Genomic DNA, 21436 nt, shown 5'->3' with positions numbered 1-21436 from the left:
CTTGCGTGCCGCCTACTAATTGGTCATAAGATCATTCAGTTATCTACCTATCGCGAATTTGTTCGTGTATCCCGGATGGCGAGTTTCTCTCATTTCTTAGACGTTTCACTGATTTCTGTTGCGTTTCGTTGCTGTTTGAAAGTACGTTTTATATGGATGTTAGATGGCACTTGAAAAGTGTTACGGTGGTACTTTAATTAAAGAGTATAAACAATTGGAGCACACATTTTAGAACATAAGAAAGAGTAGTAAAGAAGTTTAGATTGTTTTTATAGTTGTCTAGTTGAATAATAATCTGTGTTTTTAGTATGCTGAAGTCAAACTAGGACACAAAGCAGCAATGATCCCGGTTCGTAGAAAAATAAATAACGCGACTAAATCAAAAATTCTTCCACCAAGTCATCATAACAACATTTTATTCCCTCGTCTATTAAGACAGCATTATACGCGCGAAAACATTTTACCAAGTTTTCCTCCCCGTTAAGAAAACTCAAGGGTGTATTTTTTCGTATCTTCCATTCATTACTAACAAGTCCTGCTGGATTACGTATGTTGGAGAATTAAGGGTATGCTTCCTTTTTATAAGAGATTGGCCGGGATTACCCGTCATTAGGGCCAGGAGCAAACAAAGGGAGATGTAGCCCGTGTGTGCTTTATGTCGTGGTGCCAGTGGGGCTGCGTAATAACCACGCTGATTCGTTTTATGTACCGTTTACGCCTTCGGAAACTTGGAAATAGACTTTGAAACAAAAGAAGATGGAATACCGAAGCGCTAATGGAAGTCTACAAATGGACAAAGTCTGAAAGTTTCTCTCAATCATTATTCCGGTGTCTCATCTACGCCTACATATACTCAAAAACTTTTCTTACCCTTCAATCTAACCATAATAGTGTTACAAATCACACCATAGCCGACACCATAGCATTACTCCGTCAATAACATCCCACATGGAACTTAAGTACCAAATTACACTAAGTACTATACGATGATCGACTTGGTCCCGGAACTAGTCTCCGATGGTTGCCGATAATTGCCGATGGTTACCGAATGCGTCAAAGTAAACAGTTGTGAGCATGGACGTGTTTATCTTGTGGAATGTATCTTCGGGGCTCGCCATGGGCGGAGCGGGTAACTCTCGCTTTGATAGCTAGCGTAAGTTATAAGCGGAAGGCGATTCTCTACTATAAATGGTGTTAGAAATAACTAAGAAGCTGGACCTTTTTATAACGTTAAAGTCCCATTGCTGGGCAAATGTTACTTTCCAAACGTGGGAAAGGTTAAGCTTTGAGTCTTCCATGCTATCCAAGTGTAAGTTCGGGACTATGCATGGCTCCAGGAAATGTGTTGAAAACCTTTAATAAATTGGTCTTAAAATACTTGATAACTCTCCGATTAATATAGGTAATCAAATAAATAAAGTTGCACGTTCTCATATAAATCTCGATCTTATTGTGTAAAAGCAAGTATTATGTCCTCAGAAATGTTATTAAATAATCATTATCGTTACGACAGACTCTCATAAAAAATGCTCAGAGTAACGTGTAAATCACACGTTTTATTGGCGTATGACGAAATATAAATACGAAGACCATATCATGCTTCAATTACTTTCGTTTCATATACATTTATTTACTTTGTATGCTTTATGACACTGTTTTTAAATCGATATAAAAGTAAGTCCCTTGAAACACATATTTTTTTGACCCATTACTGTCGTCTGTCTTCTCACAAACGGGGGAGCGATTAGTTCTAGAACCCACTACAGTCTCCAAGTGGCATGCCCTCAAGACATGATGAACAATTTCAATACATTAAGCAATATTTTACGAGCTTTGGTTGTGACTAACTACTTCAAACCTAGGGTACATGTTATCCGCTTCCGCTTGTGTCTTGATCCTATTCTAAGCATCCTATCCGGCGCTTCCATCTCCCATAAACACTAGATGTACCGATACGGCGTGTATTCACAATAATTACAGCGATCAGTCGGGTCAGGTGCCAGTGTTTGACGAGCTACACGCTCACAATCGCGACCCACATCTTAAAGTAATTGTTTTCTGATTCACTTTCGATTACTTCGCTGTTTTATTTGCGGATGTTGATTTTGTGAAATCAGGCTGTTTATTGGGTATGGACAGGTGCAGTTGTAAAACTGCATAGAGTAATATATCGATACAACAGGTTACTAAGGCTAAGCTAACTAAGATGGTGCCAAATGTGATGGAAAGGAACTTTTTCCAACGAGCGTTAGTGTTTTTTTGCCGGGAAGATATTTATTTAGTAAACAATTGACTTACCTGTGTCCGTAATAATCGTTTAAAATAATGTTCTAATTATTTTGATAATAAGATTATAATTTATTTCTAACGTTAAGCTCACAAACCTTTCTCCAGCTCCATTTCTTCGTTAAGCGTAATCCGTTAATCGAGAGTTCAAGTACTTACCTGAAACAAAAAACAAACAATAATAAATAAATGGTGCACAAAACGTACGCAAACAAAATTATTTCGACAGCTAATAGGTTCATTTATCAAACTTCCCAACTCCACACTTCAATAGATCAAATTTTGTATATCTCCCCTCTCTCTTGCTCTTTTAGGTACAGACAAAGATAGGCTTAATCCATTGTAATCGTGAGCACGTGTGTCGCGAAACTTCGACTAATTCTACTTAATAACACCATTCAAAGTCACACAAAGGGAAATCAACTCTATTAATAAAAGCACAAAGCAGAGTTTGGGTTGTTAAGCACAATGGAGCTGTAGAGTTAAAATGTGGTAAATCAAATATCGACTTCAAAAGTTTAGCCTTGAGTATAGGCATATCAAAATGAGACAAATTATTTCCTTGATTTGCCTAAAGACTAAGTTAAAATTTTTAAATAATATTCATCTTACCGACGTAATATCACAAGTTACGACATTGTGATTTAAAGGGACACAGGAAAAATGAAGCCCACTATTCGTTCTCATTTTTTCTCACTTTCTGTTTTGTTATAAAAAAAGTTTTGAGTGATCGAAAACGGGTTCGATAATAGAGCGTAAAAACTAGAAAGTTACAAAAAGTTTTGTGTGAAACGTTTAGCGTGAAAGCATGTGGGAATATCTATTATGATACTGATTTATTTTTGTTCGTAAACTGTTTCCAATAAACACGAAGCGAAAGGCTTTACTGGCCTCCCTTCTAGAGGGTAGACCGTAGACACAAAGGGCCCGAATGTATAGGGACTAGGGCCGAACAATGAGGGCATTGAAGCCAGTCTGGAAAGGGCACATGCTTTCAAATAATAGCTCAGAGAATCCGAGACGACGCACCTTAAGAATTTATACGAGGGCGGTCTTTTTATACGATTTGTCGTCTTGCGAAACAAATCATTTGATTTTTTGGCAAAAAAACGTAAAACGCTTTTGTTCGTTCTGAATAGACGAAATTGAATTGAACTTTTGATAAGATAACCCGTTTGCGAGGTCGAGATCTTTAAGGCTAAGTTTTTATCGAATCGAAATATAACTTATGACCTAACTAAAAAACTCTGTGTAGAGAATTTTCTACAAAACAAATTAAAGTCGGGTTTTTACCAGACCTAATTAGTTCAAAATATTCCACTACGCTCAAATTCAATATAGTTAAACTAAACTTTTGATAAGAATACACTACATTATTATTGACGGTATTTTCGGACCTTCTACATATTGTTAGTTGGTCTGGATTTCTATTCTCCTTCAGTGAAGAAGGCCAATAAGATTCGCATTTGCAGGTGTCTAACGGTCAAATCTAAATCTGGGAAACATACTTAGCCGCTTATTAAAGGTATTACAGCAGAGAAATGATATTCACGCGGCAGGCTATCCATTAAATGCAAATATCCCCTTGTTACTCCCTAGATGGGAGGGACAGTCGTGCCGAGAAAAACGAAATGCTTAACTTTTTATAAATGTTTGCACGAATGCTTTGTCCGATGTCTGGATCGCAAAGAGGGGATTTTTTTAGGACAAAAGCCAAGCATTTATTAAAATGTTGTCAACTTTTTGCCCGTTTCAAATAGCGGGGAGATGTCCCATTGTGATAAGCCAGAATTTTGATGAAATGATTAGTATGTCAATGATAGATGAATTCAGCTTTATGAACCTAGTCGGGCATTCGGGTCAGACATTTTAATTATATTTTTAATAAGCAAAATAATAGAAGACAACAGAAACAAACAAAGAAATTTAAATAACCTTTGTTTAAAAATGTTGGACTGTTATTGAGCGTAAATATTCGGTATCACTGTACAATTTAGCACAGATTCCAAAAGAAGAAGCAAAACATCTTTATATTTTATTGTTGCGATATTTTATTGAGAGGAAATAAAACACGTTGGGATAACTGTTCCGTTATATCGGCTGATAACGCACGGGAACTTTCCAAAATACACCGATGGTAAATCATTACAAGTCGGGCCGTTATTTCATACGCAGGTGTCAATTAAACCAAGTTTATACGTGTGTGCGAACAATAGGCGGGGTATGGGGGCTTTAGGCGGTGGGCACAACGTTGGTTACGCCGACAATACGCAGGCACACGTGCTCCGAGAACATGGAAACTTGCGTAGATCGTATGTGCGTGTAGACAACAGCGTTAACTAGTTTTGTTACGCTTAAAACACGTATATCGCAAAAAAAATTACTTTTGTAGTTAAAACGTGTTTTTAAATAACACATTTACCTGCTATAACAGATAAGTACATTATCAAAGATAAGACTAATCAAAGAATTGTATCATTAAATGTTTATCACGAACATATATAAAACTTACTACAATTCTGATACGAATCAAATCAGTGAAAATATCGACATATGCTTGCTATATTGAATCACTACCTTTAGGTACACTTCAGTGCAAAATAATGGTAAATTAAATGTAGGTCAGATATACATCTTGGGAACATAAAGGGACATTTACAATTTGAAAATGCTACATTACGTAAGGAAGGCTTCGATTACCTTTCAGCATTTATTTTGGTAATGAGAACTGGTTCGGACTTTCGTTATACGTTTTTTTTTCGATACGATGTCCAATTAGTCAGTGTGTGGTTTATTGGTGACATGTTGTGTAACTATTGAAAAGTAGGCTGTATTTTTAATGTGACAGTTTTGGGCCTTCGAAATGTTTTATTCTTTAGCAATGTTTAGACTAAATGTACAACTTATTAACCATATTAAAAGACAGTTATTTCTTCCGAAGTTATTGCACTGAAGTCTCAAATATTTTTTTTCTCTATTGTTTTATTATTTATTTTATTTTCTATTCTAATTTTGGGGCTTATTTTAGTCCAATCGAAGTACAAACTTATTTTACAACCATTCCTTAAATAAAAGTTACTGCAAAAAATGCCAATTTGTTCTTTAATATACAGCATTCAGCTCGTTATTCTATAAAATTAGCATCCCTATAAATAGTCCGCGAGTGCACAACTACACACACTCAACTTGACTCAACGTAGTCCAGATCTCATTGTTCCAACCGAAACCAGATCCATACATACCAGGTCCACTTAACTAAATATAGTGTACACAATAACAAGCCAGTGATTTATCGTTATTACTCGCTATTTATACGCTATTTACGGTTGATTGCGTTGTAATTGACATTGCAGTGCTTGCAATTGATCTAGTCACTCCTTATTACGTGTGTGCTCGGTATAATGGAAGTCCAGACCGCTGGCCGATGAAACCTCTCCCGTTTGCATTCGCCGTTGAATGTAACATGCGTATTGTGTATCTCAGATGACAACTAGTGCATGTTGTTGGCCACTATGCAGTACATTGCTGCTGTGACATAACGTTTTTTTTTAAGAAAAATCTGTATCTTCGAAAATGTTCTTTATAGACGTTATGACTGACGTTTGAAGTCATAAGGTCATTGGAAAACTTATTGTAGAGCCTTTATACGCACACTTTCCTACTGTCCTTAATTTAAGTCAGAGCAACTCTGTCTATTATAAACGGCTGATTCTATTTAGATATAATTTGGCAGAAATTAATATCGGGAGAGAAATAGGCTATTTTAAAGAGAGAAGTCGCGGGCAATGTCTCCTATGTAATATGTACCTATAATCTACTACGAATAGTGCATATTGTATTAAAAAGATTTTCTGATTACTATACCTTGTGTACTGACATTTGTTTGTAGTTATTCTTTAAGAGGAAAATTCTTTGCTTATTACTAAACTTGTATCGTATTTATGTATGATATCATAACGTTATATCATCGTTGTAAGAACGTAAATTGGTTATTTATATTTGATCTTGAACCTTTGCAATCTAATGTTACTTGATAAAGCTTACATTGCATACAAATATACCAGTTTGATTAGCTGATTGATATGTTATAGCATTTAATAAATAATGTGTTCGCTATGAATACGGTAGATGGATAATAGATCGGTAATAGATGGACACAGGCCAATGATGATGATGATGATGAATACGGTGGCATGTTTTGCCCTTATTAGCAACAAGAAATTTCTCCCAATATATATGAAAGTTAAGCTAATGTCGAATACAAATCAGATCGGAAAAAGCTATACCAAGATTACTTAATATGTGGCTTTCCTTTACAAATGTGCCATTAGCAACCGCTGCAATTTTTTAATTCGTAAAATCGCGATCACGATTGAAATAGTCTCGTATAATTAAAGACTTAACATACTAAATAGTGTTTAGTAGTTCAAAACTAACTAATAGCTAAATGAAGTGTGCAATAAATTCATACTAAACCTATACAAATTGTATTCGGCCACAGCCGGTGAATTCGTATAAAATTGATGGATTGCAGGAAGGGTGGAATATACGTCCATTCATAAGACACGAATTAGGAGCCCTCGGGGTTGCCGTTATTAATTCCAACAGTTGGCGACTATGCTTCAATAGAACATGATGAATTTATACAGGAGTTTGATGGGAACTGAGGTTATATTAGATAGGAACTTGCATTTTGTAAAGCTGCGACTGACGGCACGGAAAGTTTGATCAAACTATGCTAGATTATTGCACTATAAATGTATGCTTGCTAAGCTGTATTTTGATATAATGGTTTAAGATCCCTTCTGTAGCGTGATTTTCTACAATCGTTACTATCGAGTATCGAGAGTTTGACAATTAAAATGTACCCCTAAAATTGTTCCTACGACGTTCTCCAGAGGCGCTGATCAAATTTTCATACAAAATTCTTCGATAGCTAGCCGGTTGCCTCTAGTAATTGGAAATTGCCTTTTTGATCTTGTAAAGTTTGATAAAGATTAACACCTCAAAAATTAGTAGGTACTAGTTACGATTTCATATAGAATACTGACTGTAATAAAGTACAATATTATGCAACAACATTACGGACGTCATACCATAGGTACTAAAAGTCATTAGTTGTTTCTCATAACACTGATTTTAAACGTGGCGATCCATCGAACACGTACAGAACCAACTAGTTTCTGCTCGGTGCGTGACAATTTCAAACCAGAACCTAGTCTCATACATTTCCTAGATTTCCGTGATCTTGGTCAGTTATACACGGTATCTCGATTCTCTACAGTCGGCACTGTCGAGTATCGAGAGTTTGACATTTAAAATGTACTGTAGAATAGTTCTTACGGAACTCGGTAGAGGCGCTAAACAGATTTCCGTGTATTATTTTCGATAGGTAGCCGGTTGTCGGTGGTCAATTTATGGCAGTATAAAATATCTACAGAACCGACTAGTTTCCACTCAGTGCGTGACAATTTCAAACCGGAACTTAGTCTCAGACTTTTAGATTTATAACTTTTAAACTCTCGCGTTGCATGTTTAGTGTATAGTAGAAAACGGGAATTATCGCGAACACGCATTTTACCTTAAAATGCCCAACGTTTCGGCGCAGGTTGCATTCGCCGTGGTCGCAGGTTGACTGACCACGGCGAGTGCAACCTTCCCGTATTCTATTATACATTTCCTAGATTTCCGTGATCTAGGTCAGTTATTCACGGCGTTTATAACCAGTATACTAGCAGAAGTAATGATATCAATGTCATTTGCGCTGGCCTAATAAGCGCAGAGTAATTTTACATCAGGTATGGGTTTATTACGTCTATGATTGCAAGGAAAATCTTATGGTAAATGGTAGGAATTCGAATGGAATACGGAGAATCTTCTAATTGCTCACTTATTTACATGTTTGCGTATTTAAAATTCAAAGAAGGTATGGAATCTTGTTACAAAATACTCAATCTGTGTGCAGAATATTAGTGTTATATGGATCTAGTATGACTCTACTATAATTATACCAGTTTTTTTATATACGTCTCAACGTAGACTAGTCTAAACCTTTATACCTTTCCCTATTGGCTCAAAGTACCATTTCTGGATTCAAAGTTACCTTTTAGGTAACGCGTATTTAATTTTTATAATTTCAGCATACCTTTTTCGCTATTTTCAAACGAAAAATCAAACTAATTCCAATTTTCTATAAACACATATTTTGTATACAAATGAACATTTAAATTACACAAGAACCTAGGTGCAATACTATATCTTGTTGTTTGTTCATCCCGATAACCTGCGTACCTACCTACATGAAGTGGCCTCGAAGCCCACTGGCGATACAAACAGATTACCACCGTTAGCGTTATGTCCAAGAATGCACTCATTAATGTGCACTTATTTACTTCATACCTACTGTTATAAAATATAGTCCTATATGGAGTTGATTTATTTTTATCTGAGTCAGACGTTTCCGTATTTTAAAGGACACGTTTGTCGAACCAAGTCGTTAAAGTTTATGTTGCATAGTTTAGCTATGTTAAAGGAGTTGAACAAATTTGACATTAGCTTGGCTTAGTAAGATAAGAAATTGCCTCTCTAACTAAAACCTTGACCAATGTCTTAGTGTAGTATTCAAAACAATCCTTTTGAGAAGAGTCTTCTCATTGTATCGGGAAATGATTTTATAGGGTACCTATTTGATACAAGGACGACATATTACCGTGAGTATACGAAATAGCGTTACATACATTAAACAAGTGAAAAGAGAAGAAAATCTTTACAATTTTCCTTCATCCACTTTCATACATCCCGTACATATTAACATCGCGTAAATGTTCGTTTATTTCTGGATAGCTACAGTGATTACAAACAAATGAATCACTAGTTTAATACCATGTAATGGGAATTAGTACCGAACAGCTTTCAGTGATTAATAGCTCGCCTGACGCGAGTTAGCAAATATTGGCTATCAACAAACGGTAAAGATAGTTTTATTGTTTGATGAAAGTGATTAAAAAATACGTGTATACGTATTGATTGCAATGTGCCATCAAATTTGTACTTTAAACTGGTTTTCGGGTAGCAAGCGGTAGAATAAAACTTTGGCTTTTGTTCAAAGAAAACTAGGCGATATTTCATGGGTTTGTGTTTAGAGATAACTCACTCGATTAAAAACCCCAAAAATTGAGAAGAGAAGCACAGCAACGCTTCGAGCAATTTGATAGTCCAAAAGTTTGAAAGATAGATATTATGAAAAACATTTGCGGAAATATAAAATTCTATAAAATATTTATCAATAAATTCATCAACACAAAAACACTAATTAAACAGACAGCAGTCATCTTCAATCAATATCACAACTGGATACAGATCCCTTAATCCAATACGCATTAAATAATTAATTTAGCAGACAATATGACCGACAGATGGACAAACAAAGGCAATTTCGCTAACACCGACTGTCGTTCTCTCCCGACTGTCCGACGAATAGTCGCCGACCGACCACCCTCTAATACTACGTGGGTATTACAGGCTTTAATATTTCGAAACAGATATTAAATATTATGAAACGTGATATTTAGTACTAAAAAGCTTGTTGTACTTTCACTGAAAGAAAATGTTTGAAGAAAATCTTCAGTGTAAAAGTTTTCTTTTGTTTCGGTTAAGGCTACATTTTTTGTGAAATTTAGGCTGCCTAAAAAGGTGAAAATAGGGTTCTGAAGTCACGTAAGTTGAATAAAGATATTCTGTTTTTCACGCCTAAAAATAAGCCTTTTGAAAGTTATTCTGTTTCATAGTATAGGTATAGAACATTAACCTTTTTTTACAGAATCAAATCATTTATTAATTTAGGTCTAATATTGACTATTGACTATCATGATAGTCGTTACAGTTACTTAATATAAACATGTTTAACTAAAGGTAATATTACGAACACATAAGTAGGTCTTTCTATCTTTGAAAAACCTTAAGCGAAGTAAACGCAGTATTTTCAATTTGTAACCCTGCCAATTTTTTCAGACGACGATATTTTTTGTTATATGCACAGGGTTGACATACTGATAGTCGTTGTAACTGCCAAATGTGCTCTACATAACACGGAATATAAAAACACTTCATTGTTACTATTTTATTATATGTTGATGTTTATATGCGCTGATGTTCGTGTTTGTCTAGGCCTTGTGTAATCCGTATTTATGTGGTCGCTGATAGATGTTTAGGCGAAAGAAATAGGTTCGACATGTTTGTGAAGAAAACTATCGAATCTTTTTCGTCTGGTTTTTTGTTACTTTAATTACGTCAATTATAACTTCTTTAGTTGTAATTTATTATGTTTGCAGAGTGGAATTTCTGCAATACAATTTATTTACAGTGCGACAGAGACAACTACGAGGTTTTCCCTGGGAACTACAGTATGGGGTTCTTCAAGAAGGGGGTAAATAGGTTTTTGAAGGGTCGGCAACGCGCACGTGATGCCCCTGGTGTTGCAGGCGTCCATAGGCTGCGGTAACCGCTTACCATCAGGCGGGCCGCATGCCTGTTTGCCACCGTCGTGGTATAAAAAACTACAAAAGAAATCCTCAGGCGATTTAAATCCAGTACCCAATATTTTTAACAATCGCGTGAAAGAAAACAGCTCTAATATTTCCCCATATCAACGTTTTACTTTGTAATAAATATTCATTACGTCCAACATGTTCCGGTATGTTCCTGCAAAACTAGAGCATCTACTCGCTAGCACTTAACCGCGGTATTGTTCGACAAGGGCCCGTAAGGCCAGCGTAACGGAAAATTAAAAAGGCAATTTTCTTAATGAGACCACTCGCAGTGTGGGGTTGACGCGAACAAGATAACAACGACACACATGCTCAAAGCTATGTTTTCATTAATACATGTTGTGTAAGGATTATTTTTTCCCCCATTTTACTTGTTTTTCCGTCCCACTTTGTTGGATTTCATCAGGAAAAGCGAACATTAGTCGTAGTGACTTGAATAGCTACTCATTTGACACACTTCTTTATTTATACAACTTTCCGTATAAGCAGAAATACGAATACAAACCATAATCTCATAGACGAAATGGCAATTTAAAAGATAAAAGTGACTATTTAAGCCACTATACTAGGTGATATATTCATATTTTTCCATATAGAAGCTTTATTATACCATTTGGTATCACACACGCAGCCTACACTAACCGTAGGCGAAGTAAGGGGGCGTAAAACCTCGATTTTAATACGAAATATGGACAGGATATTGGTACATTCGTGTGATAATATACCTATAAATGTTTGTATTAAGTTAAAGTCAAGGCTGGCACACTTATAATTAGGTTTTAAAATACATTCATATTACCACCTACATAGAAACCAATACAAGCAACACTTTGTAAGTTAAACGTTCGGCGATAAAATTAAGTAAACATTGGCGTACGAACAAGAAACGTCAAGGCTAAAGGAAATACAGACCTAAACTTTGGGGATTTGATAAACTGATTACTCAAAACATATTACATTACACAAGTACTTTGAAGTACAGAGTGTACGTAGGAAGGCAGTATATCAACAATCAGGGCGCTCGCTCACTTCGGTGAATCCTATTAAGAGAAATTATGTTAATAAGCAAAAATTCAATTTCACCGATATGTTTAGAGACGGGAAGATTAATTCGGTAATTTGTTCTTTGGAATATTGAATAATTTATCGTCAATTAGTGACGGCGAGGCGCCGCCGCACCACCGTGCCGATAAATCACAATAAACTTTAATTAACCATCGATATCATTATTCCGCTATTATGTCAAACTTAATTAAGCGGTATCATTCCTCAATAAAATATGGCCACCTAATCCCAGATTAATTGCTATCCTACTTAGTAGTACAAACAATCGGTTAATTTACATAAAAGAAAGCGTTTAATTCGGTTAAGCTGTGCGGTTAATCACAGGTTCAAAGTAACTAAGCTCCTAGTGGTCATTTGTACCCGTCGCACCAATAATTAACTCAGACAAGGCGAGCAGTAAACGGTTAACTACCATTTAAATAACAGAATAATGAGAGAAGGAACCGGATTTATAAAGGTTAAGAGTTATGTTTACGCATTGGTTACGTTTTTAGACACGGTTAATAGATGATGTTAATTACAGTGGTGTGTGCTTCTTAGCGGTTAATCCTCGCGCACGCCCGCCCAGTGCAACGTACTGTACACAATTAATGAGGTAAGCAGTGAAACCACATATCTTCAACTCACATAGTAATAGATTCTTCCAACTGCCGCCGAGGGCTCGCAGGCAGCGGTGCAGGCGCGGCGCGGGGGCCGCGGGCGGTGCGCGGGGAGGGACCATCCTCACGTCACCTTCAGACGAACTCCTAGCCATCAGGGATGATCCCCTATCTCTCGACAAAGACCTACGCCTACCAAATGGCGCACCTCGCACAGTCGCGAAATTTTCTTCACAAGTCACATTAAACGTTTCCATTGGAATCCCTTCTGGTTCTTCTCTTCGACTCCTTACAGAAAATGTTCTCCTGAATCCATTCGCTAAACCCTCCATAGTTTTCCTTTTGGGTTTGGGCACTTCCTCCGAACTAATGACCGTTATGTCATCCATATCTTGTTGGTCGTATGTTCTGTATGTCCTGATCTGTTCTATTCCTGTGAGGTCTTCTATTCCTCCGTGCCTATACTTCAAAGGTTTAGCTCTATCTATGACTCCGAGTTCATCATAACTTCTGTAAGTGGAAGAGGCACGCCTGGGCGCCGGCGGTCGTCCGGCTCTGTCAATCGTCATTTTAAGCTGATGTCCAATTAGTGACCTGACGAAGAAACGGTCAAATTGAAATTCGGAAGCCAGAATGAGATAATCTTGGCTTGCACGACGGTTTCCAACCAGTTTCTGTGTTTGTGGAGCAAATAGGTACAGCACACTCAAGCGACACGGCGAGGCTAGTGAGGTGTCAGTAACACAATCAGGCATCGTGTAAGCGACTCGTCACGAATATGTTAATGATCACATCTAAATATATCAGATACATGAGCTATGAATTCATTAGGGATCACATGTTAACAACAAACGCTACCTACATTGTTTAACATTTATATTAACATAATAACACGGAAAAGTTTCCTTAACAGTTTAGTTTAACACGCAGGATATTAGGTAGGAAGATAAATTTTAATGTCACGCAAAGTTTCCAGTTTCAATCCAAGTCTTGTTCCTTAGTTTGGAATTACGTAAGTGTCGCAGTATAGTAGAGTGACATAGTGTTAAGTGCGTGTAAGGCGGCAGTAGAACAAAATTCCGTGACTTGTGCGACTTGTGAGGTAGCCCGTTACATGCACATAAAATTTGTTTACCATCCCCGACGCCGAAGAAAACGCGGATCTATGGATATGATCACGAAACGTTACACCGCTCATTTGAGCCAACCTCATTTTTTCGAAGAAAACAATTCAGAGCTAATACTTTTCGACCTTTTTGTTGTTCACGCATTACAATTTACGCTTGGTTTATTTTAATAAACTGCTGTGGTTTACACAAAAGTTCTCTTTTATATTGTCTACATCAAATAAAACGTTCGACCTTCATCCTCAAAACGAAATCAAAAGCTTTATAAAAATACTCGTTTCATATTAACCAAACATGTATGTTTAGTCTCGACTATAGAATTGTAAACAGTCTGTGAAGTTTTCAAGTGATAAACACAGTGCAAGTAGCGCTCGACCGCCAATTCAAGTGGCTAATGACCGACACATAATTACGTACAATTGCACTCGACCACTCGACGTGCCTACTGTCCCCGTCCTCGGAAACTATCCGATTAGTGAGACGGAATTCGAACAATTATCGAATTAGGAAACATTTCCTGCTAGGACATTGATGTCTATTAAGCCCTGTTTAGTTCACGTCCCAAATTCAGTCAGGAGATTTATGACAAAATTGAATGATAATTTTCGATGAATGGTTAAAACATTATAAAATTAAATTATGCTATGAATGAGTTGATGACTGGTACACACGCGATACAAGAATTAAATTTAAACGATGAACAATTATAATCATTTTGCTAGTTGGCCACACACCCGAGGCGGAGCTTGTACGTTTTGAATCAATAACTCGTTACATAATTGCGGTAAAGGACTTTTTATCTATCTGTAGATAAGATCCTTTTATTAAAGTATTATTGTCGATTATATAAGTAGAAGATATAGAGGCAGCCTTGCAACCAATTACTCGTCACAACAAGGCAATCAGCGGGGTGAATGAAGTGATGTCAATTAAGTCTCATTAATGAATTCTTAACGATGCTGGTGTCTCTTTTCCATTTGAAAACGACTTTGTCATTGAGAGAGAGCTTCGAAATAATGATGTTGATTGTCACGCGTCACGGAATATGGGTTAATATTGGACAAATATTTACTTTTAAGATATTGGCACATGGATTTTAAGCGTGATATTTTAAACATTTTAAAGGATATTTATTTTATTTATTGAATTATTTTTAGTGAGGATTCGAAGTAGTAATTCGGGTCCTGATTCTAATCGGACTTCTACGTGTTTTGGTTCTTTTTCGTATTCTTCAGAAACCATGTACTTACATTTAGTACAATTTTAACAAGTCAGACAAGATTTTGTAATTCAAGCATTAGACATTTGTCATAAAGTTCATTAACCCCAAGAGCAAAGTACTGATTGCAATAACCAATTCAAATGATCACGAACCTGTACATTTATCATAATAAGAGTAACAGTTAAAAATTAAAAGATTGCATCACGCCTCCATTACGAGTGTAATTTATCACGTTTTAACTGAATAATACCAGTTTTTTAAACAACCATTCTTTATTGAAACTGTTTCGTTTATGAGATAATACAGTGTTATTGTGATGAACAATTGGAGGCGCGTCATGAATGAAGTAATCGATATGGAATGAGCAAAAAATATTAACTCATTTTGAACTTTAGATGGTTAGTGTTCGGTATGAACAGGATTCTATAGGATACTAAAGGAGTAGTCAGTTTGAGAAGAGATTTTCTACAATAGGAACCATCGAGTATCAAAAGTTTGACATTTAAAATGTACTGCCAATACAGTTTTTACGACGCCCGCTAGAGGCGCTGATAAGATTTACATAGAATATGTTTCGAAGGCCAGACGATAGCAAACATTAAAGAGTATTAAGAGTTCCAAATTATATTAAGGGTTCGAATACCTGACGGTTAATTTTCGAGTGTACCAGGTTTAAGTCCCGGACGAATCTAGTCGAAGTTTCAGATTTTTTTATTCTGATAAAGCTACTTAGAAGTCGTTCCCACACCAAGATTTGTTTTTTTGTGAATATTCTTGAAAATCAATCCTACGATCGAAGTAAATAATTTAAAAGATGTTATATAAAAGGTATCGGTGTAATACCTAACGGTTAGTGAAACTTTCTCCTCACTTGATTGCGGTTCCCCGATAATTGAATATGGTATTACTGTTGTTACTCAATTATAATGGCCGGTCATAAAACTATTACTTGAAGCAAAAACATGTTTTAGTTTCATGTTGTAAAAACTCGAAATTATCGAGTAAGTATTTTCGAGATTCTTTCCTCCAATCATATTATAGGTTCAGTTAAGATCACACACTCAGATATAAACACTAGTTTTGTATTGAAATTGATCACCCCGTGATGCCAATAAATAGAGAGCATTTTATCATATACTTATGATGCTCAGCTAAAGTACCACTAAGCGGTTACCCATCTATGAAATGTCCCCGCCAAAGGTTGCTTAGCCCACTGCTTGATTACATTTCTGCTTTACGTTTAACCTAATGTTAAGCGCAACTGGCTATAAGCCCTTCAAACTATAATATACTTTAGCAAGGCTTGTCTGTGCAATGAACAAAGTTTGACACCATTGCGAAGTTGCAAATGCCATTATAGTCCTAATAAGAACTAATTGGTAACAAGTAGATAGTATTACGAGCAGCCCAGTAACCTTTAGTTTTGTCAGCCGTTGCAAATTGTAGCTGGATATATTTGGTAAACTTTACATTGTTACACTTGTTCAACTACCGGAATGGACAGATAGATTTTATCATTGAGATCTGTGGAATGTATTAAGAAAACTAACTTAAGGCTAAGATATAAGATAAGCTTCAAGCTTGCGTTTCAAACCCTAAGCACTTTATGTGTAACAAAAGTCTTAGGACGAAGTGACGAGTAGTAGAAACATGTAAAACTAAAGTGTGGTGAAAATTTTGTCAAGGCTGATAAATACATAACTCTCCTTTGCATCACGCAGTCGAATAAAAAGAGTAATCTATCTCAAGCTCTCACAAAAAATCAAGACCGCTACCAAAACTGTATATTCGATAAACATTTACCTACATCAATATTTACGAGAGACATAAAATCTAGCATTTAATGTTATTTCAAGAGTCGTTGACATTAAGCAAAGTCTAGTTCAGTCAACTGTAAACTAAGTGTCAATACAAATACAGAAATCGTGATAAAACATTTAACCTTATTGAAATTCGCACAAATACTTGAAAAACCTTTACAAAACTTCGCGAAATCGCGTTATTTGGACACGAAAAAGTCAAGAAATATATTTGAACATTTCGAGTAGCCTTTTTGTGAGTTTTTGTATGAAAAACACTTGAATACGGTTGCTTAAAATAGTTAGTAAAAGTGCCACTTAAGTTCACTTATCTTGAGGAGGTTTTAAACAAAGAGTTTGGCCGGAAACCGTCGATTACAGAACTCATTGATTATGTACTTCTGTACGATGTTTTGTAATGTTTTAATTGTGTTTACGTAATGTAATGGATCTGTCTGCGATTCGAACTAAAATAGACGCTTTCTTTAGGAATAGTTTAAGTAGTATGTATACCTACGTATCAGCTGAGTACATACTATGACTTAAAAGTTGTGACCAGAAGACTGTAGTTCCGTATTTAATTTAATATTTATTAAGTATCTAATCTAATTTAATATTCTGTGAGTGATTGTTATAGTAAAATAAGATTCAAAATCGGACCAATGGTTTCGAAGATCAAAAAGACAATGTCTAATGTCTAACTAAAAGCTTCTTAGTTTCAATAACTTACAGCTAATATTGGTATTGACAATTAGTAGGAAACTTCGAACATGTTCGATGCAAATTGCAATCCGAAGCAATCAGTCCGTACAAGTGAACACAATTGTCACTCAAGATTGTCAATTGGTGAAGTTAGGCTGCCTCGCATCGGAACTTAAACTATACCGATCTGTTTGATAGATTGAGTCAACTGAGTGCCTAGGGGAATATGCTTGAAGTATATCGATTTATTCAAACTTCTAAACTAATATTATAAATGCGAAAGTAGTCTATCATGGCTTTAACATTGTGGTTTAGATAATATTGGCAGTAACTTATATCCCGGAGCCAAATTTCAGCTAAGTAGTAAAACAATTGAAATTTCGCCGTTTTCAAAACTGAATCTATTATTGTCTTGATGATACAAGAGTAACTTTGTTTCCCTATAACAATTTTATGACAAAACTACTAAAGCTAATCAGACAAAGATCGCTAGTTTCTTTCACCGACAAAGGTTGCTTTCACCAAAAAATCAACGCTTATCATGAACAAAAGATACTAAGTACCTACTCGAAATAAATATTATATATCATGTAGTATACAATGTAAACGATATCTTTACACGATAAGGGTGTATTCAACCTTGAAAATGGTATCTAGTTCCTTCAGGTCACGATAAGAGGACGCCCAAGATCCTTATCAAAAGGGATTTTATACCGGCATCGGAATTCCCAAGAGTTTACGAAAATTATGTTTTAATTATTCAACGTAATGTAACACCGGAAGATAAATTATTTAGGAGTTAACTTGGGAGTTTATTTGTAAATTAATAAATATCTAGTGGCTTTGTTTACGTTCATGAGAAATAAAAGAACGGTCGAAGGTATCGTTATTGTTTTTTTCACTTACGTACTAGAGAATTGTTAGAATTACATCAACAAACTAAGTTGTGAACTAGAAAATATAAATATGTTATTATAAACGTAGTAAAACGGGTCATACTAATCTGTTATTTACTTATTCGAGTGCATTGTTCGTATAGGTTGAATGAAATAATTATAATTCAATTAATAACAATATGGTTATTATTGTACGATGTATCAATGAATATTGTGTCCTAATGTTGGTTCAGTAATTATGATGGTACACATCTTGGTTGGAGATCGGTATGTTAAAGATAAAACACGTTTATGCTTCAATTCCATATACTAAAAGAGTACTTAAGTAATCAAATATGACAAATAAGAAAGATTTAAACACAAACAAAATATAAGAAGAAGACATACCGACATCAAACGTGTCAATTTTAATTCATTCCGACAATTTCCTTTAAAAACTATCCTTATAAGTGAAAATTGTAGCTTAATGATGTCTTCATAAAAGGCGGTGGGTAATAGGGATACATGCGATTACGACACACAGACAAACATACATACATACAAGAACACGGTTGTTATGATGCATGCAAGTTGGGTAATAACCTCTTTATATGGTGACAACACGTAATAATGAATTAAAAACACGTCTCTTGTGGTTTTCATTGCTTAAATGTAATTTTTCGTAATTTAATTCTGTTTCACTGTTAAATTGTTCTTGACGATCCACTTCATTTACGGATTTTAGGTAATTTAGCATCTGTTTTAAAATATAGTAGAGTTTAAAATTGAAGGCATTTTTTCTACAGTATACAAGATTTTTAGAAGCCGAAGTTTCTATTTTTTTATGAAGTCGGAAGCCGATAGTTGCGTAAGGTATAATTAAATACAACAGTTAAGAGAACAATATTACCCACTCATAAAGTATTACACTTCAACAAGTGATTTCCAAACATACAAAAAAGGTACATTTAGTACTGTATTTTTCTTTACAGAAGTTGTATCCTAAATACCTTTCTCTTCGTATTTAAAACATACTTCAGTAAATATAGTTACTAAACCGGCAAATATTATCGACTAGCGCTAGAAAGCTTAAGCCGATGGCTTGCAATGGCCGACTCAGCGACAATTAGCAATGCTAATTTGTTCAACGTACGGCGAGTATAATATAAATATACGAATATTGAAGAGTAAGGAAGAGATCAATCATCTGTTAAAATGAATACTGGCATAAATTTATCAATAAGTATTGCTATAGACTCCAGAACAAAAAAAAACATTTGCATTTTAGGTAGTGTAATTTTATGCAATTTTTCGCTAAGCAAAATGTCTAAAAACAATTGCTCTACTTACTTCCTGATAAGTAAAAATAAAAAGTAATAGGGTAAATTTTAGACCCACGGATTAATTCTAACCAATTGTTTATACAGCCACTCATTTACATAAAAATAGAAAAGTATAAATAAAGAAAATTCATTAAACATTTCCATCCCAATTTTTTGTCAAATGAAACAGGAAAACTCTTTTCATCCCACAGAGGGGTAAAAGGAGGAAAAGTAAAAAAGGTTTTACTACCCACTATTTGACATCAAACAGTCGACGATTCAATTATCATTGGTCAATGACCTTCAGTGGCCTATTAAGGGCAACTCTTAGAATATGTAGGTGTAGGCATAACTGATACTAAACGTACTTTAATTATATCAAAGGTACAAAGAACAGTGTTGACAAGTATTAATTTATTGCTGCTAGAACATTATTAATTGTAATTATAACGTCCATTTGCTAAGTTATCTACTTGTCGGTACACACAAAGGAATTTGTAAGAAAACGGGTTTAGGCATTTCAATTGAACTACATTTCTTTGTAAGCCGCTTTGATGTCGAAGACTAAATTTAGAGTTGACCTTTTCCTTATCGTTCTAGTCGAATTATATCCAGAAGATTCCTTTCTTTAAAAAGTAAAGCGAGTAAAATTATAAACAAATTTAAGAAAAGTCTCTCAAGGTCGAAACTACCATACTTTCTTGAGCCCTACTTAAATATCTGTGTACCTTATTACAGCTTTTAACCTACTTGATACCCGCAACGATTGGTACGAAATGTAAATACCATGTATTCACTTCGATAAAGTCTCATTGTAATGAATGAATCGGCAACCGTTCGCTATCTTTACGTAATACAATTACATCGAGAGATATAACGTTGGCACGCGTTTCAGCAATAACTTGTCTGTTTTTGATCGAAGCCTGAGGGTATTTCAATAAACAGGGACCGGATACAATAGAATATAGAATGAATAAGTAACCCCTGTTTTGGAAATAGCGGGAAGCCGAAGGTGGCAAAGATGAATACGACTTACTATATTGTTTGGGATGAAGTTGTCTACAAAAGAAAAGGTGGGAGAAATGTCTTTTACATCTCTTGCATAAAGAAAATATATAAAATATAAACTACTCTAGTTAAGAATATTACACAAAGCTTCTGAGAAAATTGTAACAAGAGAAACATCTGCTAAGTAAGAAATTCTACTTTTACAAGTATTTTTTCTATCTAGATTACAGTAGAATAGTTTTGAATTGATAGTACTAATTAAACAGGAGAGAGCATTGTTGAAGAGTTAACTATTTTCCTTCTAATTACTGGCACTAATTACAGGAAAATAGTTGTAATTAAACAAAACACGACTGATGAAGAAAGATTACCTTTCTTTAAGATATCAAGTCTTCTCTGTTTGAAATGTAATAAAACAGAGGCAATACGTCTCTTCGGCTGTCTCACGAAGAACGGTTTTTGTTCCGAATTGAGACGAAGATTGATCTCCGAACCCATTTTTTGTTAGAAGAAAGATTACTTAATCTAACGAAGTGTAATGGCATGCAAATAAACAGTAACACCTGCCAATGTTATACGTGTATAATAATTGTAATTACTAAAGTATTTATCAACACCTGTTCGAATACTTACAAATCAAGTTTGTATTACATCAGCGTCGAGCGCAAACCGATAAAATAAGCTCCATAATAATTGATTAAACCAACAGAAATGTTTGCTTTACACTTAGTATTTGCTCGCTAAAATCACAAATGTTAAACACTAAGTATTAGCCTTCTTGATACATATTTGCTACCAGATTTCACTAGCAGCATTGACAGTATAAAATTTAATTGGACGACGTAAATAGGAGGTATTACGTTTCCTGATCAAGTATCTCGGTGA

At 35.3% G+C, this 21436-nt stretch overlaps 1 protein-coding gene across 5 annotated transcripts in view; it reads right to left on the bottom strand.

Annotated features, from left to right (window-relative positions):
* Positions 1 to 21436, bottom strand: part of ckn (CRK like proto-oncogene, adaptor protein) — a 272066-nt gene that overhangs the window by 104944 nt on the left and 145686 nt on the right. For 2 of the 5 annotated variants that reach the window (XM_076117698.1, XM_076117699.1), the window contains exon 2: positions 12525 to 13090. The exons of the other annotated variants lie outside the window; for them this stretch is intronic. In XM_076117698.1, coding sequence (XP_075973813.1) covers positions 12525 to 13065 — 541 coding nt within the window. In that variant the 5' untranslated portion in view covers positions 13066 to 13090. The remainder of the gene's footprint in view (positions 1 to 12524; positions 13091 to 21436) is intronic. 5 annotated transcript variants of the gene reach the window in all.

Source organism: Anticarsia gemmatalis, chromosome 8 (genome assembly GCF_050436995.1).
Source record: "Anticarsia gemmatalis isolate Benzon Research Colony breed Stoneville strain chromosome 8, ilAntGemm2 primary, whole genome shotgun sequence".
Classification (NCBI taxonomy): domain Eukaryota; kingdom Metazoa; phylum Arthropoda; class Insecta; order Lepidoptera; family Erebidae; genus Anticarsia; species Anticarsia gemmatalis.
The sequence above is the reverse complement of the archived record's forward strand: the minus strand, read 5'-3'. Positions and strand labels throughout refer to the sequence as shown.